Below are 23,385 nucleotides of genomic sequence, written 5' to 3' on the forward strand. Positions count from 1 at the left end.
CATACCGATTCCTTGTGGCAAATTTTCATAAGGCGTTTGATTGAAAATCGTACGTCCAGTTTCCTCAGTTTATAGAAAACACATACGTAGTCCCACGTCAAAAACGGTTGACTGAGTAATTTTTGACTCAAAAATAAATTAAAAAAGAATGATAGTGTAGCTCAACCCCACTGGGGACGACTTTCAAAACAAACCAAACGTCGATATTTCGGCACCAACATTTCAAAAGGGCGTAACTGCTTTTGTAAACAAAAGCTTCTCACGTCGCTGGTGGGCTCATTTGAGTCCACCCACGCAATCCAACACCACTGATGGAAGCGTCGAATCCTCTTCTTTCATTTAATGGTGCTGGATTGCGTGGGTGAACACAAATAAGCCCACAAGAGACGTGAGAAGCTCTTGTTTACAAAAGCAGTTTCGCCTTTTGAAATGTTGATGCTGATTTATGTCTTGACATTTTGTTTTCACTTTCCTGTTCGCAACAAAAAAATGCATTGCCTTTTCCTTTGATTTGATTGCATTGCATTTTGAGTTCGTTTCATCAGCGAAATTTCGCGTTTTCCTTATCGTCTCGCTCTGGTTTCTCTTATCTGTATATATTTTTTTGATAAGTATTTTGTAAGAGTTGGAAGGCAATCAATCACAACAAGTCGGCGTTTATCCGCTCTTTCTCAGTTTAAAGTGATGAGTTTGGTGTAGGCTTTACCCGGCACACCGAAGGATCGTTCTAGAAGGTAGTAGAAATCTGCGCTCTCGCATGTTGCATTGTATTTACGTTAACCTTTGATATCAAGGTGATATTCTTTTTTCGTAGATTATACGTACTATAAAAGACCAAAAATGCCGATCAATACTCGCGAGCTGATGGAAGCCGTCGGGACGCTTACGGATAAGGAGAGCATGAGGGTCACGCTGAGGAGCAGTGCCAAGGGAGCGGCGGTATGTGGGGCAAGCTGCTTCGTCGGAGGCTTACTAGGCGGACCCGTGGGCTTAGCCGTAGGAGGTACGATTGGTGCCGTCAGCGCTGGCTACATGAGCCGGGGTAGGTTCCGTCCCGTTAGTCACATCATCCTGCATGAAATGAACGACCGCGAACAAGAAAAACTTAAAAATCATATTGTGGCTGCATTGTCCGAGTTCCACCCCACGGATATGGTCATGCTGTTGCCACTATTGATGGGTAACGCCGGGGCGCAGCGTGCCGTGCTTAGCACGGTGGCAAGTTTTATTACCAACGAAATGAGGCTGCAGATCATCGACTGATACGGAACGGGTGCTTCTCTAAATGGTGCAAATGGGCGAAATGTTAATGTTTTAAGAAAAGACGAATTTGCGTTATAAATAAAAATGAATTTATAGTTTTATAAATGGCATCTTATCTCTTATCTCGTTAAAGTTTTCTTTATCATATTTTTGTCTTTCTCGCACGAGACCACATATTTTGTCATTATTCATCTGCTATTAGACGATCCCCACCAGTGCGTAAATAAAGCCAAAATAGCAACCTCTATCATGACGCGAACTCGCACCGGTCGTTGGTAAACGGGTTTGGGAAATGTAAACGCAACCTTCGGTGAATAGCGAGTTGGCAAATTTGGCGACCCGCTCCAACCGTTGCCAAACCATCACACGGAAATATAGAGTAACGCATAAATAAAAATGTGCCGTCTTCTGAAAAATTGTTCGGTTATTCATCATCAAAACCATTGTGATGGAGGTCAGTTTAGTTTGGATTTCAACTGATTGGCGGCGCTAGTGCATATGAAATAACCTGATAGGTTAGATATCTCGAAATCTGGATTTTTTAGAATATTGGCGTCTTCTACAAAGTTGTTTGGGTGGACAAAACCATCATGACGAAAACAAGTTTAATTTGAAATACAACCGCTTGGCGGCGCTAGTGAATTGGAAATAACCTAAAAGGTTAGATATTTCGATAGTTGAAACCTTAAGAATATTGCCGTCTTCTACAAAGTTGTTCGGATGATTAAAACCATCATGACGAAAGCAAGTTTAGTTAATAATACAACCACTTGGCAGCGCTAGTGTATTGGAAATACCCTGATAGGTCAGGTATCTCAAAATATGTATTTTTTAGAATATTGGCGCCTTCTACAAAGTTGTTCGGGTGGTCAAAACTAGAGAACTCGATAAGAGAAACGCGGATAGAAAATGGTAACTCTTCCAACACTGCAGTCAATCTTCTTCATTAAAGAACAACACATGAAAAGGAAGAAACGATTTATCCAGGTAAAATTTTACATGTCACTATTTAATGTGGTCATATCACAGGACAATACAATCCAATAAACAAAGCAATTGCATTTCATAATCTGTCATTGATTTGCATAACAAATGCAATCAAAATTTGTTTATTCATAATTGGTATTAAATCGAACTGAGCCGTTTTCAGTATTTGTGCCGATGTTTTGGCTGCTTGACAGGTCTCTTGCTCGATTGGCTGCTGTTTTTGACGGTTCGATTGGCGGCACATGCCAATCCGCGTTTCTCTTATCAAGGCCTCTAGTCAAAACCTAGATTAAGATATAACCGCTTGGTGGCGCTAATGTATAAGAAATAACCTGCTAGGTTAGATATTTCGAAAACTGAAATTTTTAGAATATTTCCGTATTCCACAAAGTTGTTCTGGGTCAAACACAATTGGTACGTTTGCGTGCGTTTTGACAGTTTTTCCATGGGAAAACTGTCAAAACGCACGCAAACGTATCAATTGTGTTTGGCCCATTCGGGTGGTGAAAACCGCCATGATGCAAGCAAGTTTAGTTTTAAACACAATCGCTTAGCGGCGCTAGTGTATAAGAAATAAACTGATAGGTTTAATATCTCAAAATCTGAAATTTTCAGAATATTGCCGTATTCTACAAAGTTACTTGCCACTTGGTTGTACCTTTGACAGATACTTATTTCGACTTCTACAATAAGGCCATCTTCAGTGTCTCGTATACTTGAATTGATTCGGCTCAACTCGAGCGCCAACGAGTATTGCGGTTTCAAACTAAACTTCTGGTTTTGACTACCCTTTTAAATCTTATATTATAATAACCAACCTAACAGATAATTCGGATAACTTTGTAGAAGATGGTCACTATCTAACTCTAACGGATTTGGAAATATTTAACCTAACAGGTTATTTCTCATACACTAGCGCCGCTATGCGTATGAATTCCAAACTAAACTAGTCTCCATTATAAATGTTATGGCTACCCGAACAACTTTGTAGAAGACAAAATCTTTCTAAGTCTTATAGATCTCGAGATATCCACCTCACTAAATTATTGCATATAAGCTAGCGCCACCTAGCAGAAGTGTGTCTAGCTAATCTGATAATCACAAAAAGCATTACGCGCATATATTTATATTACAAAAGTTGGAGCGCGTTCTGAATGATTTGAAAATAAATAATAATTTTTTCCTGATTTTATTTATTTCCGTGTTTGCCTCAATACTCCATTGCACAGTGACGTCACACACGACTTTTGACAGGTACTGGTCCTGTTGTTTACAGACGACTTCATTTTAATTTTGAGATACTTCTATCATTCTTTGGATTTTCGAATCGTTAATTACCTAAACTTATCGATAATTACCAATATTCGAATGCGGAATGTACGGAATGTCTTCAACATCGTGAAATATGCAGATTTAATTTGGATCAAAAAAATTCTAAGTCCGAAACGTAAACAACAGAACCAGTACCTGTCAAAATAGTGAGGTTAGGTTTGCCGCGCGCAATGACCTATAGCAACCGGATATTCACCACCGGTGCGAAGCATGATTGCACTTCAACAACCTTGATAGAAACAACCGGTGCGAGAACAAGTGCATAAATAAAATATGAACGCATTTCGTTCCTATAGGTCATTGCGCGCGGCAAACCTAACCTCAATATTTTGACAGGTACTGGTCCTGTTGTTTACGTCTCGGACTTAGAATTTTTTTGATCCAAATTAAATCTGCATATTTCACGATGTTGAAGACATTCCGTACATTCCGCATTCGAATATTGGTAATTATCGATAAGTTTAGGTAATTAACGATTCGAAAATCCAAAGAATGATAGAAGTATCTCAAAATTAAAATGAAGTCGTCTGTAAACAACAGGACCAGTACCTGTCAAAAGTCGTGTGTGACGTCACTGTGCAATGGAGTATACTAGACACTCATTTGGATACACATCGGTGGGGATCGTCTTAATAATTTTAATATTATCAGATTCTCTCGATGTGATACACTGCGCGGCGTTTGTAATGTTCCCAAATGGGTACTTGCACACTCAGAAACAAAGTTAAACGTATTTAGATTAAAACTTAAACTATTTAGTCATAAACGATTGTTTAACAAATCTAGTATATAGAAGTATACTATTGATGTTTTTAATTTAACCTATCTCAGCATATCTTGATGATATATTTTCATTGATTAATCAAACAACCATTTTCAAGTCAACAACTTTATCACCACATTTTCGCAGTCCTTCGTAAAATTTGCAGTCGATTTTGGGTTGCCTTATTTCCTTTACTCTGCTAAGCTAAACAAAAGTTTCAGTGCTAAAATAAAGTTAGAAAGTTAACGATGCTCCGACATCGAATTTGTCGTATTTGTAGGAACAAGTGAACAAAATTCCGATCCCGCTCGTTGTGATTCTGGCAGCAGGACCAAGCACACACTTCCTCGCTACATCGTGATTCTGGATATTTATAGCTAAATGATGAACTCAACAACTATTAAGTTGAAAGAAAAGGTTGTAATGGCAGCTAAAAAGGCTCCAGCCTCTTCAAATCAAGTAGATGTTATTAAACATTCAAACGGCAGTGAGGAATATTTAGAAGATGTAAGTTGTGATACATGAACCAGGAACTATATAAATTATTGAATCGCTCTTTATTTTAGGACCCTATAATCTTTGAAAAATTGAGCTACAAGAAGCTTGAATATTATGTCTATCAGCCAAGTGAAACTTTTGCAGTCTGCCACACACATCCCGGTAAGCCAACTGCCAAGTACCAGTACCGTCTGCGATGGTGGCCGTCCCATGTGATTTGTGATGTGATGCGACAATTCCTGATCCTGATCAAAGAAGGCTTTTTTCCCGAAGATACATCCAGGCTTTAATATGGAGAAAATTATTTCTACGGATGGTACCGCTTAGAGTCTGAACAAAATTTTGGTTATCGATAGAAAGGCAGATTGTATATTCGACATCAATAACTACAGCAGTACATTTATATAATTGTTATTCTCTTAGAAATTAAAATGTTTTTTTCTGTTTCCGTCATTATTTGTTTCTGATCATCAATTATCAAGAGTTATAAACACTGAAGCAGAATCCTGCTACGACCAATTCAAACCGGGAGCTAAAATAAACTATTCATTATAAAGCCACACTATGCTAAAGCCAAATAAATCAAAGTTATACTAAGCGGGTATAGTTGCCACTTAATCTAACATGGGGTCAACCAGGCGAGTATCGGTTTAGCGTAACATTAATTCTATTTAGTATTTATTTTTCTCAGAGTGCACAAAACTTCACGCGGCGAATGACTGTCGACACTCGTTACATGTGATATTGTCGGCGTAGTACCAACTTAGAATTCGGAAGTCGGGACTTCCGAACCGAACTTTCTTCCGAAGTTTTATCTGTCAAACTAATTGATGCGTTGTTTAGCGCATCTTTAGGCGAATCCAGCGCACTATATCCGAAGTTGGGAAAGTTGCCTGTACAGTGAACGTTCGCTAATTGGGGTTTTTCTAGTTGGGGCGCTTTTTAGTTGAGGGTTCGCTAATTGGGGCGAAACCCAATTAAAAAGCAGCTAAACGTCAGAATGTGATGTCAGAAACGAGTTGACATTTTGTTTCCGTGTTTGGCAGGATCGATATTTTCTTGCGCGTAAAATTTTCCTTTGTTCAATGCAAAAAGTATTGGCACAGACAAACAGACGTAACACTGAGAAAATTCCCATCGACCATGAGCTCAACGGTCGTTTTAAATTCAACTGCTTGCGAGTTTCACATCCAGGGGCGCGCGCATCGTATACCTTTGTATTTGACATCTCACACTAGCGCCTTCTGTTGACATTGTCGTACTAAACTGTGTTTCGTACAACATGCACGTTAGGTGGTGGTAAAATAACTGGCCGATGAATTTTGAAACAAATTGTTCTAGCTGTTACGTCTGTTTGTCTGTGGTAATAGCATTGACGCTTGTCAAAACGCCCCAATTAGCGAACAGCATTCGCTAGTTGGGATGAGGTCGTGCCCCAATTAGCGAACGGTCACTGTATCCGGAGAAAAATCCAACTTCGGTACACGCAAAAAAATTTGGCGGTCGAAACTACCATTCCGAGGGTTAATTTAAGAATACGCACCGACGATTTTCAGCAGACAACAAACCCGTTTGATTTTACCATGCGCGCAGTAAAAATCAACTGTGGTCCTGGTGGAATGTTGTTGCATGAAATGAATCAGTGGTGAATTTGTCCGAATGCGTGGTTAATTTAACTGAAAATTTGTGGTTGTTTTGAAAACATGGCGTAGTCTACAAAATAGTAACCGTTACCATGGAATTTTTCTCAGTGTATAAAAAGCGTTATAAATTTATTCCGGATAGACAATAATGATGTAAGCCGCGAAGTGAAAAGATGAATTGCGACCGCAAGTAGCATTTTCTACGGTTTGCGTTGAAAACTAAAGTCTCGCATCTTACAGATACGGACTATGTTAACCTGCCTATGTTAACACTGGCAGCACTTCTGGTCACGCCAATGTGACGGCCGATATACGGCAGGTTGACCCGTTGACAGACCTGTTAAGATGACGGAGGTTGACAGGTTGATGAAGGTAACCTGTCTATTATTAATTATCGGCTTCTTGCTGTTTATTGAAACGAAAACATGCAGCGAACGGTATTGTAGGCGTAGCACCAACTTAGAATTCGGAAGTCGGGACTTCCGAACCGAACTTTCTTCCTAAGTTTTATCTGTCAAACTAGTTGATGCGTTGTTTAGCGCATTTTTAGGCGAATCCAGCGCACTACTTCCGAAGTTGGGAAAGTTGCCTGTATCTGGAGAAAAATCCAACTTCGGTATGAAAAGCGGTATAAATTTGTTCCGGATAGACAATATCATTTCAGAAAGGTGAACTAATTAAAATATATTGTTGTTCAGGAAACTTTTATAAAAATTGAATTTATCCTACAGCTAAATTCGAGCTAAATATCCTTAACTAAAATTAGTGGTTTGTTCTCTATAAAATCGTGTGAATTCCATGCAATTAGTAAGTGTACTATAGCTATTGTTAAAACTTAACCTAACCTAAAATAATCATGCAGGACACACACGGAACACATATAGTACGGTAGAACGTGCTTAAGCTATAAGACGAGTTTGTACAATCCCATTGAATTCCACCACATAAGTGGTGAAATTCAATGGGATTGTACAAACTCGTCTTATGACAAGTACTAAATTATATTGACCTTGAGATATCTACCCCATTAAGTCGTCCAAGGGCCTCATACGCCTGTCACTGGCGAACAAAGCTCGTGTACTCTGCATCGAAGCTTAGAACCGGTGTTAGGGCGCAATCGTTAATGCGAACATTTTCATATTCGGTTAGTTACTGCAAATAAATTCTTTTTCGAGTCCCTATAATCAAGCAGGTATCTCAAGCATACCATATCGTTATATTGCTGCATGATTGAGTGTTTAATTTTAATAAAATATCGAAAACAAAAGTGTGCATAAAAATTGCCTCGCCATAACAAAGAGGTGGTAGAGAATTAACACTGTTGTTTACACTTTAGAACCAAATCCAGATGTCGAGGTAGGGATTTAGTGCTCCGCCTACTCCCCCTGAAGTCGTCACATACATAAGGTCATTATACAATCAAGCCATGTGGTGAATTTCTAATTCACCACACGGTTTCCTACTCCTTTTATCAAAAGCTAAAATCTAGCGTAATTATTTTCGCACAATGCTGAAATTAAAGTCGATTGTTTAGCATAAGTAAGCAAACGATCTACGGATGTTTCATCCCCATGCGAGTTGTGGTTCTTTCAATCCGTGCTCTTGAAAAATCACTAGAAAAAGCACGTGGTTTCCAAGATGGCCGATTTGTGGCTTTGTTGTATAACCACCATAACACAGCTAGGCGGATGAATCTCTAATTTGTCTGATGTCTCGAACAACTTTGTTGAAGATTGCAACCGTGTATCTCCATAGCACTAAGAGATCACTCCCCCCTTATACAGCGTTATGTAATCTATTTCAGTTATTATTGGCTCTTTTTTTTTTTTAGCATTGAGCAATTCGCACAAATTCCTAGGTGGTACAAGCCAAGACTATTGTATGAGAGTAGCTTTCATCACTTTCATCCGTTACCACAGATATTGATTTGGGACTAATCACTATCTCTTAAATCAGCGGTTCTCAACCTTTTTCTTGAGAGGTACCCCTCCAAACTTTCGCATTAATTGAGGTACCCCCTCTTGAAAGTAGGCTTCCAAGCCTTTGAAAGAATAATTCCGAGCCCTTTGAATGGAGCCTTCCGAGCCTCTTGAAAGAAGCTTCTGAATCTCTTGAAAGTAGGCTTTCGCACCTTTTGACAAGAGGCTTCCGAGCCTCTTGAATGGCGGCTTTCGAGCCACTTAAAAGGAGGCTTCCTTTGCATCTTGAAAGGACGCTTCTGAGCCTCTTGAAAGAATGCTTCCAAGCGTCTTGAAAGAAGAATTCTGAGCTTCTTGAAGGGAGGCTTCCGAGCCTTCCGAGTCTTCCGAACTTTTTGCAAGTAGGCTTCCGGTACCTCTTAAAAGGAGGTTGAGCCTCTTGAAGCGAGCTTCTGGATCTCTTGAAAGTAGGCTTCCTTACCTCTTGATAAGATACTTCTGAGCGTCTTGTAGAGAGGCTTTCTAGCCTCTCGAATGGCGGCTTTCGAGCCCCTTACAAGGAGGCTTCTTTTGCATCTTAAAAGGACGCTCCTTAGCCTCTTTAAAGTAAACTTCTAAGCCTTTTGAACGAAGAATTCTAAGCTTCTTGAAGGGAGGCCTCAAAGAGCCTTCTTGTAAGGGCTTTTTGTAAGAAGGCTTCCGGCCTTCTTAAAATGAGGCTTCCGAGCCTCTTGAAAGGAGGCTTCAGGGCCTCTTAAAACGAGGCTTCCGGGCCTCTTGGAAGTAGGCTTCCGAGCCTCTTGAAAGGAGCTTTCCGAGCCTTTTGAAAAGATCCTTCCGAGCCTCTTGAAAGGAGCTTTCCGAGCCTTTTGAAAAGAACCTTCCGAGCCTCTTGAAAAGAGGCTTCCGAGCCTCTTGAAAGGAGGCTTCCGAGCCTCTTGAAAGGAGGCTTCCGACCCTCGTGAAAGGAGGCTTCCGAACCTCTTGAAAGGAGGCTTCGAAGCCTCTTTGTAACGTTATACATATCATGCGACGAATGTTTAAAAATATAGCCCTCCACGCAGCCGATGCGCCACCTACCTGTGGGTGCAGAGATCGTTGAGCTTTTGATTTAAAGCTTTAAACGAGTACCACGGCAGATCTCATTTAGATTTCTGGGCATCTGCAACCACCTCACTCCTTGCTGCTAATTTTGTCCATTTCGCAAAATCTCAAAATAGCCACAGCAGCGAAGAGAAACCCGTTGGTGCAAATGAGAAGAGATATGAGTTTAATTGTCGAGAGAGGTCGAGAGATATAGGCTTTGTGTGCGGGTTTTGACGGGTGTTGTAAAATTATATCAGACCATTTCAAGTTCATGCGTTGATCGGAAAAGTTGAAATACGTGGCCGTTCTAGAAAAGTTGTAAAAAAAACCTAAACCTAAAAAAGTGCTAAGTGTGCAAATTGCACTAGGTCGTTGAAGTCAATTTATTGAAGTGAGAAACTAAATCTACTCTCAAAGTACCCTTAAGTGCAGCTTTTGCTGTTAGGTACAGAAAACCCCAAGTTGTTAGACGTGGGTGTTTATGCGGAACGTTCAGTTTTCGGCGTGACGCACGACGAGTCCAACACGCAGTCACATTCCCCTATCTACGGATACCTGCAACGGACAGGAGCCACGCTTTTCCATCAAAAGTTACCACCCACCATTCAGCCTGGGGGTCGGCCGGGTAACGCCTGTAGTATACGCATCCGAGCCCCTCAGCACCACCGTGTGGTCAAACCCCGTAGCTACCGTCGCTGTTACCGCTGGTAACACAGCATCACGTGCATACCCCTGTACGCCATTTCGTGGGAATCGGCAGAACTGACGCCAAGTAAGCACCAAACGCATGCCTCCGCAACTCTGCGACGGTGTAACTATCACGCGTACGCCTCGGTGTAGCTTCCCCGTGTATGCCGCCGTTCTTGGCGCTTCCAACGGTGAATATCGACGTGTGAGTCCCAGAACCGTTGCCGTTGAAGCCCAGAATGTCCGCAAGCAAAGTTTACCGCTCATCGAAGCTTTCGTCGTAGAAGCCACAAGGTCAGACCCATCTAGTTATTAAGTTTCCTAGAAATAAGATCTAAAACCTTTATACTATCACGACAGTTAGTGTTGACGTCAACTGAAGATCAGAGTAGGCCAAATTTGATGATTTGAATTTCTAAAAATATGAACCATGGTACCATCAACAAAAAAGATCTTCTTTTTTAACTGATTCGAGTTGACGTTTTCTCTTGGAGTAGTCTGATTCGGTTCCGATTTTATTTCCCCGCCTAAATTATATTCAATCTCCGTTCATTCGGGTTTGAATTCAGGAAATGAAAGGATTTTGAGTTTGGTTTGCTGCATGGTTGGAAAGTCAGAATGAGATCGGTGTTTGAAACTCATATCAACCCGCCCGAATAGATTGAGTCTTAACCGCGCAATCCAAAACGCCTCAGCAGCCTCCCCCCTGAAGAGTGGCGCTAAAGCTGCTGTTGGTCTTGAGGAATAAAGCATTCGTTTCATCTTGAAAGGAGGCTTCCGAGCCTCTTGAAAGGAGACTTCCGAGCCTCTTGAAAGGAGGCTTCCGAGTCTCTTGAAAGGAGGCTTCCGAGCCTCTTGAAAGGAGGCTTCCGAGCCTCTTGAAAGGAGGCTTCCGAGCCTCTTGAAAGGAGGCTTCCGAGCCTCTTGAAAGGAGGCTTCCGAGCCTCTTGAAAGGAGGCTTCCGAGCCTCTTGAAAGGAGGCTTCCGAGCCTCTTGAAAGGAGGCTTCCAGGAGTTCCAGGCCTCTTGAAAGGAGGCTTCCGAGCCTCTTGAAAGGAGGCTTCCGAGCCTCTTGAAAGGAGGCTTCCGAGCCTCTTGAAAGGAGGCTTCCGAGCCTCTTGAAAGGAGGCTTCCAGGCCTCTTGAAAGGAGGCTTCCGAGCCTCTTGAAAGGAGGCTTCCGAGCCTCTTGAAAGGAGGCTTCCGAGCCTCTTGAAAGGAGGCTTCCAAGCCTCTTGAAAGGAGGCTTCCAGGCCTCTTGAAAGGAGGCTTCCGAGCCTCTTGAAAGGAGGCTTCCAGGCCTCTTGAAAGAAGGCTTCCAGGCCTCTTGAAAGAAGGCTTCCAGGCCTCTTGAAAGAAGGCTTCCAAGCCTCTTGAAAGGAGGCTTCCAAGCCTCTTGAAAGGAGGCCTCGAGGCCTCTTGAAAGGAGGCTTGCAGGCCTCTTGAAAGGAGGCTTCCAAGCCTCTTGAAAGGAGGCTTCCGAGCCTCTTGAAAGGAAGCTTCCGAGCCTCTTGAAAGGAGGCTTCCTCTTGAAAAGAGGCTTCCGAGCCTCTTGGAAGGAGGCTTCCGAGCATCTTGAAAGGAGGCTTCCGAGCATCTTGAAAGGAGGCTTCCGAGCCTCTTGAAAGGAGGAAAGAGTTCAAAAGCATATTCCTAACATATTATTCAACATTTTGTTTAGATCAGGTAGATTGCATTGAAGATTTTTCGACGTTTCGTCCGTTTGATCTTTTGTTCCGCAGCCCTTCATACGCTGTGGTGGTTGAGCTGAGCAGGATTCAATTGGCTTTGATTATGCATATTATGTACAAGACAAAGTTTCGAAATAAAAAATACACAATTATCAAAACTTCATCAATAAGTTTCGATTGGAATTTAATACGTCCGCCATTACGCATTTTTGTCCGAGGTACCCCCTAGGGCCAGCGAAGGTACCCCCAGGGGTACATGTACCCCAGGTTGAGAACCGCTGTCTTAGATGGAAGCAATGCACCCTCCAATAGTCGAGATCTGTCCTGGCCACGTCCTTGCGAATGCTGAGGAAGGGGAAGGATGGTTAGTTGGACACCTACTTAAGAAAGATGCAGAGAATTCTACGACCTCTCATAGGTGCCACGGGAGGTTTTGGGATTGTGTGGAAGGTTATAACAGTAGGAATCGTTAGAACTTGAAACACAGAAAGAACTAAGATAGAAATACAAAGTAGGAAAGGGACGAGCCTGGAATTGAACCCACAACCTCCTGCTTATAAGGCAGAAGCGGTAGCCACTAGACCACCGAGCTCGTCTTATTTCAGTTATTATTGGCTCTTATATACAAAACACTTATTGCATGGGTTCAAATGTAAATAAATTTTGTAAATTTCTGACAGTTATTCGCAAAAATTGAACAATATTCGTTTGATTCAAAAACCGTGACCAAACTGATTCACATTTGTGGGAAGGCACTCTACTGATTCATAAAATGTGAGATCCGATATCCTTTCAATATTTTGAAATCATTGATTCAAATATCACTAAGTAAAGTGTACCCGAATTCAAAATACACACCCTATGGTAGCAATTGGTTTCATTTGCATTAAAATATGTGTTTTCTTCCATTTCCTGTGGCATTTCTTGTGTTGCTGAAAGCCTTACGTGATTCACAATAGTGGGTGGAGTGTATTATGTTTGAACATTTCACCAAATAATGTGATGTCCATGATAGCCAGGCTCTGATTTTTTTTTATGAAAACCACGGTACATATTAGGCGATGCGCGGAATTAGGGCAGGTCACGATATTGGAAGCGTTTGGTACGGGAGGTCCACGCTTTCTTCCTTTCCCCTCGATTCCAAGTTATTAAGTGACTTAAGGTATTCCTGAAATCGCTCAATATCTAGGAGTCATCTCTGCGGTACATACTGCGTAGTTGGCCTGGCCATATGAAAAGAAAAATGACGGAATTCAGAAACCGTCGGATGCTTTCGAGTATTGGCTACGCAAGTATGAGATTAGATTAGATTAGATAAACGCGTGAACGCAATTGATGTATAGGTACTATAATTAGGGTGGTTCAAAAAATCGATTTTGCTCCACAGTGCTCATCTGATTCTTTACCATGTTCTGAGTGTCCTCTGAAAATTTGAGCTCATTTGGATTAAAACTGATTTAGCACAAGCCGTTTCAAGTTTGCATGCAAATTAGTATGGGGAAATTTATTTTTTCATTATACTGTTAATGACGTTTCCCCATTAAGCGCAGGTTAAAAAAAACCTAAATAGCTAAAAGGGATACTCAACAGCTTTCACCCAACGGAAACCGCATGTTGATTAATCGTCCCAATAATTAGTAATCGATTTTAAGACAGGTTGCGAATCTTTAGTCATGATCGTTGAGCGCATCACTGAAATGTGCAGTGCAACATAGTAGCCTGAATTTGTGTGTGCTATCTTTCGCGCCACGAGCAGCAATGTTGCCTGTTGATGAGTTATGCAATTAGCTCCAGAAAACCACGGTATAGATTAAATTCGATTACTAATTATTGGAACGATTAATTGAGATGCGGTTTTCACTGAGTGAAAGCTGTTGAGTATTCCTTTTAGCTATGTAGGTTTTCTTTTAACCTGCGCTTAATGGGGAAACGTCATTAACAGTATAATGAAAAAATAAATTTCCCCATACTAATTTGCATGCAAACTTGAAACGGCTTGTGCTAAATCAGTTTTAATCCAAATGAGCTCAAATTTTCAGAGGACATTCAGAACATGGTAAAGAATCAGATGAGCACTGTGGAGCAAAATCGATTTTTTGAACCACCCTACTATAATATACTACAGGAAGTGCTTAGTGCATTTTAAATGATTTTTGTGTTAAATTAAAGGTGAGCACATGAATCAAATGGGCTTTTTTTTCTTGAGTGTGCAAATTGTGCATCTTTCATAGGTAGGTGTCCAACTCCTTCCCCGTCCCCAGCATTCGCAAGGACGTGGCCAGACAAATCTAAAAAGGTTTCTCAAACAAACGGTTCAAGTCTTTGTTGTACAAGAAAGGAAAAATATGAAAATGCAAATCTACTCTATTGGAAGCGCTTATCGAGTATCTTCAATCTGACAACGTTATTACATTGCTTCCGAGAATCTCTTATCGGTTGGCCATAGAAGCTGATAAAATGATGACAAATAATCCAAAATAAATTTTAGATCGCTTTGCACATTTCCAACCGTCAGTTACCAGTTTAAAATTGACGCTTCAAGCAGATCAAAGCATCGTTCCAGGAGGTAGGGATCCTGAATTGAATTAAAGTTTCGTAATATATTGAAAACGAAACGTCTTTGTACAAGGCGCACTATTGAGGACTAAAATGCCAATCAATACGCGAGAGTTAATGGATGCTGTAAGCATCCTTGCCGATAGGGAGAGTATGAGAGTTACGGTGGCGTCCAGTGCCGCTGGAGCTGCGGTATGTGCTGGCCTGTGCTTCGTTGGGGGTTTGCTTGGTGGTCCCAAGGGTCTCGCCATAGGAGGTACAGCCGGTGCCCTCACCGCCGCCTACATGAACTGGGGACAGTTCCGCCCGGTTAGCGACATCATCATGAACGAAATGAGCCACCACGAACGGGAGAGACTCAAAAATCACATTGTGGCCGCGTTGGCCGATTTCCAAATTTCGGACGTAGCCATGCTGTTGCCCCTTTTGATGAACGAGTCCGCTGCCGCAAATGTCGTGCTTGACACGGTGGCCAATTTTATTAGAAGTGATATGAATCTGCAGATTATCGATTGATATTTTTTAGATGAGTGTGTGTATTAGAATAATCCAATTTTATTGGGAAATTACATTTTGAAAGTGATATGACCTTTTGCAAAACAAACTTTTATTGGAAGTGTTATCTAAATAAAAATTATTTCTAATAAAAATAAAAACATATTTCTATTCTTGTTCAGATATGCCACTGTGACCAGTTATTAGATCTATTGTAGCATGGATATTATATTGAAATAAAAATTATATTGCAACACTCTTTCATTCTCCAATGGACTTATACTTAACTATCAGCGACCATACCTTCTAAACATAAATACTTAAACCTAATCACATCCTTCCGGAATACGATTTCAAGTACGAACATTGTGCTTAGCGTCACTACTGACTGCATCCGCAACTTTATGTTGAACTTACAGGGTTGTTACGACTACGCGGATTTCGCGATTTTCGCGGATTTCGCGGTTTTTGCGGATTTGGCGCGGATTTTCAAAACGGTTTTAGTTTTTCGCGCGGATTTGGCGCGGATTTAGTTTTAGGTGAAAATTTAATAAATAAAATGCTAGATGTAAGGAAATTTATTTGAAAATTAGTTTTTAGTCTTTTTTGATGGGCTTATTTTCATTGGCAAATGTTGTTTGATATGTCCAAACGCTTAGGGGTCGTACACTAATAACGTAGGCACTTATGGAGGGAGCGGGGTTTGTCATTTTCATACACTCCATATAAATAAAAAAAAATATTTGTATTGGAAAAATCTTACATGGGAGGGTTGTTGCCATTTTTAATCGTATTTGTCATTTTCTGATTGGTTATTTCTTTTACGATGAAGCACTTAGCATGATGACATTTTTCGAAAGACTTTTCGTCAAGAATGCTTTCATAGTGTTGACACATTTTGTATTGCTTTCATAACGTTCATCTAGAACGAATATGGGTTTATTCAACAATTAAAAACATAAAAATGTACTTTCATTTGGATTTTATGCAGATGCTTCATTTTGGTGCTCCCGCAGAAAGTCGTTGCAAAATAAGAAGATGATTCTCAAAAGTTATTTTTTAAGGTTTTTTGCGACATTTTTTAATAATTCCGATGGTATTTTTACAGGATTATCATCAGAAAACGAAGAAACCTCATAAAGAAATTTCTCACAAGGACCCTATGAGGATCCTTGTATAAATTCCTTGTAAATAAATTTCCACAGCCTAAAGAGGATTTTTGCAGCATTTAAAATCCGAAAAGTTATAAAAAAAAATGGAGGAATATCCGCGGAATTTATTCAATTTCTGCAATTATTTCTAAAGCAATTTCCGCAGGGACTCATGAAAACATTTCCACAAGTAGGGTCTAAAGATTTTCTGCAGTTTTTGAAGAATTTCCTTGAACTTACATCAAAATTCCCAAAAGAATTTCCAAATACATTCCCTGGGGAGCTTTTGTACAATTAAAGAGCGATTTCTGCAGCAGATCCGAGAGTAGTTGGATTTCTGCAAACGTTTCCAAGAAAATTTCCGGAAGAATTCCAGGAAGATCGACCACACCAATTTCTGGGATGAATCTGCCCACAATAATAATGTGAATTCTCGAAGAAGTTTTCGCAGATAGTCTCAGAGATTTTGGCTGCAATTCAAATACGGTCAAAAAATTGCAAATTAATTTACACTAAAAATGTCAGAATTTGTGCATGAACGCTCATAGAAACTTGTTAGAAGAATTCAAGGAGAAATAATACACACACAACGACCTAATTTCTGCTAAATTTAACGTTTTTTTTTTTTCTAAATTTTAAGTTATTCTGTAAAATTTCCAAATGAATATCTGCTGAAATATCTGAAAATATGCCTCTGGAATTTCCAAAGGAATTTACGCTTGAAAATCAGGATTCTGACTGGCAAATCAAAGGAGCTTAAGCAAACATATTAGATTTTGTATTACATATTTGTTTCTTGATACGAATTCAAAGAATTGTTTTATGGAAGTTTTGTTTAAAACTGGAGCTTGTCTTATTCCTTAATCTCTTCACAAGTTTGTTTTGTGAACAATAATTACAAAAAAGTTGCATAATTGATTACTTCAGAAGAAATTACGGTTTTGGCAGAATTTTAATTATTTGCCAAGTTTATCTATAATTATTATGATTAAATCTGACCTGAACATTCTTTGTATATAAATGTATCTTTTGCCGAACTTTTGTCGAAGTTCGATCAACAAAAAATCAACTGACAGTAACATAACAAAACCATCATCTGATTTAAAAAGCGGTGCTTATTGAAAAAGTTTTGACTGTTTAGTTCTTGTTCACTTTCAGTTCAGGATCAGTACTTCTGCGGGTTACTTAGTATGTAGAGAAAACTGCTTATAGAATACTAAGTTGAAAAGCAGGCCAAGTTTCAGTTGGAATAATAAAAAAATAAGAATATTATAAAAAACGAACATGAAGAGAAGACATTCAGTAAATTGCGATAAAAAATTGATATTTCACGTGTTTTGCTTAGAAATTAGTTCAATGTCGCGCGGAAATGGCGCGGATTTGATTTTAGTCGGCGCGGATTTGGCGCGGAAAATATTTCAGGATCTTCGTAACAACCCTGAACTTAACGTTTGCACCGGAGGAACCGCGTTCGCCTTGAGTTCGTTCCATCGGGGGTTACCGAAAAGCTCCACCGGCGGAAGCGGATTATTACGAAGCTCCTCCGCGTGCGCACTAACCATGTGCCGTTTGCGATAGTCCTTTCGCGGGTACTGCCTTGGACAGAAGAAGCACGGAAACGGCTTCAGTTTGTGGTGGAAAAAGTTGACATGCTGTTTGCACTCCGAGAACCGCTTGAATTCCTTCCCGCACAATGGGCACCGATGAAGCTTCTGTACGCTGTGGCTGAGCAAGTGCGAACTGAGACCGGATGTGCGCGCGTAGCTCGCCGGACAGTGTGGGCACTTGTGGGGACGCTCTCCGGTGTGCTCGGCAGTTATGTGTTCTTTGAGTCCTTTTGCATGCCGATAACTGCAACCACATATGTCACATTTGTACTTGTTCGCCGGGTCGCTATGGAGCTTGATGTGTTTACGATAGCTCTCCTTACTGTTGTATGTTGCGGGACACTCTGAACACTTGAACGCCCTCTCTCCCGTGTGTGTAATTTCGTGATCCCGCAGCAGACCAGGATGCTTGAACCTTAAACCACACTCGACGCACATATGGTTCTTGGTTGCTTTGAGCATTCGGGACTGATGACCGTACAGATGCCTATCAGTGGGGTAATTGCGATAGCAGACATTGCAGATGAAGGGTCGAGTGGGCTCCGGTGGAGGTTTCTCCGGCAAATGAACTATCACAGAATGTTCCTTAAGTTGTTTGTCGGTTTCAAACCGCTCCGAACAGCCACAGCAAATTTTCGATGGGCCAGAAATTGTGGGATTGCGGCCATGAATGCGTTCGTGATGGAGACACACTCTTCGACGACTCCGGAACAGGTCTCCACAGGCTTTGCAGCGAAAATTTACTGTGTCTATTGTTTTGTGGTTCTTCAAAGCAAAGGAACTCCTCAAAACTCTAAAGCAAATATCGCACTGCATTCGTTTCTCCAGTTGCTCCTTAGGAAGCTTCTTGTGGAAATGTGCTGTCAATGCGTGCGCCTTCAAATCCTTTATGGTATCAAACTTATTCTTGCAGCCACAGCACCTAAAACCAACCACAGGAACTTCATCGAACACGCCCGGTATCAAAAACTTCCTTGGTTTATTATTTTCCTCCGTCTGCTCAGTCTTCTGCTCTTCTTGAGATACATCTTCGCCGTCTTCGTTCGATTCCGCGTCTTCACAGCCCAAGTCTTCTGTTGTGTCGTCTTCCTCTAACATCTTTTGGTCCTCTCTCTGCGCTGTGTTATCTTCCAAAATCTCCAACTTAGGTAGCGCAATTACTTCCGAAACAACACCCACTTCCTCCACCTTCAGCATTTTATCCACGTCCGGTTCGCATTCAACGACCATATCTTCCAGGGGATTCAACTCGTCCGCATCGAACTCCACCTTAACAGCCACGGGTTCACCATCGGCAAACATATCCCGCAATTTGCGATCCGAATCCTGGCACAATAGCCTCGTCTTGTACGCCTGTTCCAGTTCCTTCAAGCATTTCTTGCAGCACCTGTTGGGCAAATGGTCACCCTCAGTGGGCACTGCCACCGCTCCCACCAGGGACAACAGTTCGGCCAACTTCATACCCTGAACCTGACGATCGAATAGGCCCACCATCCTCGCCATCGACAGGGAGGCGGAACACCAGCGCATGCAGACGCGGCAAAGCGATTTGGTGGCCTGGTCGGTGGATGGTTCCTCCGCTTTACGGCGTTGGTTGCATTTATTTTTGGAGGCATTTCGTGACGCCAAGACAGAACATCGTCGACGGGGCATTTCAGGTCTAGAAGATGGAAAGATTTTTTTTTAAGAATTGAGTAAGTATGTGATGTACAATTTAATGCTCACATCGTTCAGGCTTTGACGATTTGCGATTGGTTCTTCGTCTGGACTTTCGGAGAATATATTTTCTTTGAATCATATAGACTCCAACTAGATTCTTCTGAAAACTAAGTTTTTGATAACGGATCAGCTAAATGATAAACTATCTATATACTTATTAAGGAGATCAAAACAATACACTGGACGGAAAAATATATACCAAATATTTATATGCTATGGGCTAAAGCGATCAAATCAATCCAGTTATGATTATAATTGCTCATTACAACGATAAAAATACGACTGGCATTCGTTTAGGAAGAAATTGTACGCCTAGAAACACTACTTCCATTCTTATATCTGTCTGCATCTTTGTTGGTTTTCCTATTCATATGAGACAACTTGCGAGAATACAGGCACCAATATTATTATTATTATTATTATTATTATAGAGTTTTGGCACTTCCTCAGCAAGCGTGCTGGGAATTTTCACCTACCCCGGGCAATCTGAATGCCAAAGGGGATTAGGCTCTGTGGATCTCATTCGCCGGTTGACTTAAAATCCTATAATAAACGTTTGCACCGGATGTATTAGTTATGGTGGTTCAGGAATCTTCTTACGATGCTGCAAGTTCCAAGAACCACTGTCTTTTGGATGCTATGGAGGTTATGAGATAGTTCCAGCTCTCCTAAGGATCTCAGAAGAGATTTCAGGACGATTCCGGTTGCTGAGATAACAACCGGAATTATACGCACGTCCTCCAGGTGCCACATCTGCTTCAACTCCTCCGCCAAGTCGTGGTACTTCGTTATCTTGTTGGAGAATGTTGTTTGGACATTATGGTCTAGCGGTACAGCAATATCGATGAGGGTTACCCGCTTCATCCTTTTGTCGTAGACCACAATATCGGGCCGATTGGCACGAATGAGGACATCCGTTATGATCTCGCGATCCCAGTACAGCTTCACGAAACTATTTTCCAGAACCGGGACAGGCACATATTTGTAGTAGGCGATAAACTGGTTAACCAAGTTGTGCTTTAAAGCAAGCTGTTGGTGCACAATCTTGGCTACTTCGTTATGACGACCGAGATAGGCTGAATCAGCTAAGGCTGAACACCCGGACACGATATGTTCGATCGTCTCTCCTACTGAATTGCACTTCCTGCAGCGGTCCTCCACGTTTTCGTGCAATATATAGTGCCGATAGTTCTTCGTTGCAATTACCCGGTCCTGGATGGCTACCATGAATCCTTCTGTTTCCGAGAAGAGTTCACCCCGCACCAGCCACGTATTCGACGCCGCTTTGTCGATATATTCCAGCTCCAGTTGATGGGGGTGCGTCCCATGCAACTCCTTCTGCTTCCACGATACGATCATCTCGTCGACAGATTTGATGTCGCAATTCAGCTGATAGTCCTCCTGCGCCAGATGCAGAGCACTGAATCCGTGATCAGCTTCACACACAGCGCGATAGATTTCGTGGCGGTTCTGGCTTTCCACGAAGTATCTTCGCAACTGCTGGATCTGGGAAACACATAGTGTTTGTATATCGGTGACGCCTTTTCCTCCTACTGTACGTGGCAGGGTGACTCTCTCAATGGACGATTTTGGATGGCGCATGCGATGCTTAGTGAACGCCACTCGTACTGCTCGTTCTAACGCCTCCAAGTCAGTCTTGGTCCACTTCACCACCCCGAAACTGTATGTTAACAAGGGCACAGCAAACGTGTTTATCGCCTTCATCTTGTTGCCGGCCGACAAGAGGCTCTTCAAAATACCGTTGACACGATGCAAGAACTTTTCCTGCAGCTCTTTCTTGATCGTCGTATGGTGAATTCCTTTCAGTTGCAGGAAACCTAGGAACTTGTACGTTTCACCTTCAACCATGTTTCGAATCTCCTCCTGTTCGTTGACGCGGAAACTGTCGGCATCGACCAGGTGACCCCGGTGTAGATGTATGGATCGACATTTATCGAAACCAAACTCCATCCGGATGTCGTTGCTGAATACCGTTACAAGCTGCAGAAAGTGGTGCAGCTTCTCCACAGATTCCGCAAACAGCTTCAAGTCTCTAGTAGATCTTGATAAAATGTGTGCTTCAGGTTTGGATGTTAGAACACTAATGATTATTTATTGAAAATAACAAACTTAGGTTACTATGCACAACTAGGTAACTAGGGGTAATTGCGACGCGTTGCTAAAGGATGTCGCGGGTTAGTACACAACACTCCTCCCTAATCTGCGACGCCTATAAATCGGCAAAACTTCTGCTGGTTCAGTGTCGCCAGTGGTTTGGTGAATCCATCTGCCGGTTGGCTTGAAGTAGGCGTATAGCCAAGTTTGACCACACCGTTCTCCAAGTTCTCGTGAACGAAATGATATCGGATGCTAACATGTTTCGTCCTGGGATTATAGGATCCGTTACCTGCGATGCTGATTGCTGATTGGTTGTCGCAGTACATCGGGATTGGTCCAACGATGGCGAATTCAGACCGAAGATTGTTCCACCACATGGCCTCTTGTATACTTCGAGAAACTGCCATGTACTCCGCCTCGCATGTCGATAGAGCTACTGTCGGCTGTTTCTTCACATTCCAGGCTATAGCGGCTCCCTGCATCGTAAAAACATAGCCAGTTGTCGATCTGCGGCTATCGGGATCTCCTCCCCAATCAGCATCGCTATATCCGGCCAGTCGATCCCGTTGGATCCGAATGCCGAGGCAGTGTGTTGCCTCGCCCCTTCATTTTGAACCTCTGCATCAAGAAGTCCTTCAGCTTCTGCTTCAATCGTCGATCGTTCGTGAAAATCAACAGGTCATCCACGTATATTGTCACGAAGAGCATCTTCTCCCCATCCAGCATCCAGTACAGGCAGGTGTCCACCCGCGATCTCTGCAAGCCAAATTCTCGTAGCACCTCGTCTAGCTTCGCATTCCATACTCGGCTTGATTGCTTCAGGCCGTATAATGCCTTCTTCAGCTTGCAGACCTTGCCGTTTGAATCCTCGAATCCTTCGGGCTGAACCATAAATATTTGTTCGTCACCCAGTTCGCCTTGCAAGAATGCGGTAACCACGTCCATCTGATCCACATCCAAGTCGAACTTCGTTGCCACCGCCATCAGGTACCGAATGGTCGAATATCGTACTACGGGAGCGTAGACTTCCTCGTAGTCAACGCCAGGCTTCTGTGAACACCCCTTCACGACAAGACGCGCCTTGTATCGCTCCGGGCTTCCATCAGGTCCTCGCTTGACGGCAAAAACCCACTTATTCCGGATGGCTTTGCGTCCCTTGGGTAGGTTTGTTAACGTCCAGGTCTGGTTTTCGCTTAGTGGCGCCATCTCTTGCTCCATCGCTGCGATCCAACAATCACGGTCAGGTCGCCGCATGACTTCGTCGTAGCTTTGTGGAATATCCTCCAAAACTGTCAATGGAGTAGATTGCTGGGGGGGGAATTGCATCACCAGTAAATGTACCGAAAGTTATAAATTCATCATACTTGCCTGGACAGATGCGCTCCCGATCGCTGCGCGTCAACCCTTGTTGACTTTGTTCAACTGGTCTTGATTGTTGCGGTGGGAGCGCGTGATTGGTATAGGCATCTTCATATTCATCGCTAGACGTCTCCAGTGTGTTGTTGCTTGCTTCTTCTTTATCGTCATCATCATTATTGGTGGTGTTCGCATTTGGACATTTAACAGGCACTATGATCTCTTCAGTAAATATCTCCAAGAATTCCACCGGTTGAACCTCTTGAGGACACTTGGTACTGACACCCTGCTCGTCCTCGTTAACCACCTCCACGTCACGGCTGACCTCGAACTTGTGACTCTCCGGGAGGTAAACCCGGAATCCCTTTGTGTCCTCGCAATAGCCTACGAAAATTCCCTTTACCGCTTTCGGATCGAACTTCCTGCGCTTGACCTTTGGAACATGGACCATCACACTCGTACCGAAAACTTTCAGGTGCCGCAGATCAGGCCTTATGCCGGTCCACATTTCTTCAGG

The 23,385-nt window shown here is 42.2% G+C and overlaps 3 protein-coding genes across 4 annotated transcripts; 2 read left to right on the forward strand and 1 right to left on the reverse strand.

The window, feature by feature from the left end:
* Nucleotides 1-467: 467 nt before the first annotated feature.
* On the forward strand, nucleotides 468-1,368 carry LOC134217118 (protein C19orf12 homolog). Of its 2 annotated transcripts, none has more exons than XM_062695908.1 (2): nucleotides 468-734; nucleotides 795-1,368. In XM_062695908.1, the coding sequence occupies exon 2, from the start codon at nucleotides 841-843 to the stop codon at nucleotides 1,261-1,263; it is 423 nt and encodes a 140-aa protein (XP_062551892.1). In that variant the 5' UTR covers nucleotides 468-734; nucleotides 795-840; the 3' UTR covers nucleotides 1,264-1,368. The 2 variants fall into 2 exon arrangements, with proteins under 2 accessions (XP_062551892.1, XP_062551885.1); XM_062695901.1 differs by having other exon boundaries at nucleotides 815-1,368.
* Nucleotides 1,369-14,092: 12,724 nt separating this feature from the next.
* Nucleotides 14,093-16,123, forward strand: LOC134217135 (protein C19orf12 homolog). The gene is made up of 2 exons (XM_062695918.1): nucleotides 14,093-14,432; nucleotides 14,496-16,123. The coding sequence occupies exon 2, from the start codon at nucleotides 14,516-14,518 to the stop codon at nucleotides 14,936-14,938; it is 423 nt and encodes a 140-aa protein (XP_062551902.1). The 5' UTR covers nucleotides 14,093-14,432; nucleotides 14,496-14,515; the 3' UTR covers nucleotides 14,939-16,123.
* Nucleotides 16,124-17,431: 1,308 nt separating this feature from the next.
* On the reverse strand, nucleotides 17,432-19,552 carry LOC134217145 (zinc finger protein 816-like). The gene is made up of 2 exons (XM_062695930.1): nucleotides 19,401-19,552; nucleotides 17,432-19,335 (listed from the first exon to the last, which is right to left on the reverse strand). The coding sequence occupies exon 2, from the start codon at nucleotides 19,326-19,328 to the stop codon at nucleotides 17,487-17,489; it is 1,842 nt and encodes a 613-aa protein (XP_062551914.1). The 5' UTR covers nucleotides 19,329-19,335; nucleotides 19,401-19,552; the 3' UTR covers nucleotides 17,432-17,486.
* Between the last annotated feature and the right edge of the window lie 3,833 nt (nucleotides 19,553-23,385).

Source organism: Armigeres subalbatus, chromosome 1 (assembly GCF_024139115.2).
Source record: "Armigeres subalbatus isolate Guangzhou_Male chromosome 1, GZ_Asu_2, whole genome shotgun sequence".
Taxonomy (NCBI): Eukaryota; Metazoa; Arthropoda; class Insecta; order Diptera; family Culicidae; genus Armigeres; species Armigeres subalbatus.

What these genes read in the sequence shown, in the direction of transcription:
- LOC134217118 (XM_062695908.1), top strand. Translation starts at nt 841, where the DNA reads ATGCCGATCAATACTCGCGAGCTGATGGAAGCCGTCGGGACGCTTACG.
- LOC134217135 (XM_062695918.1), top strand. Translation starts at nt 14,516, where the DNA reads ATGCCAATCAATACGCGAGAGTTAATGGATGCTGTAAGCATCCTTGCC.
- LOC134217145 (XM_062695930.1), bottom strand. Translation starts at nt 19,328, where the DNA reads ATGCCCCGTCGACGATGTTCTGTCTTGGCGTCACGAAATGCCTCCAAA.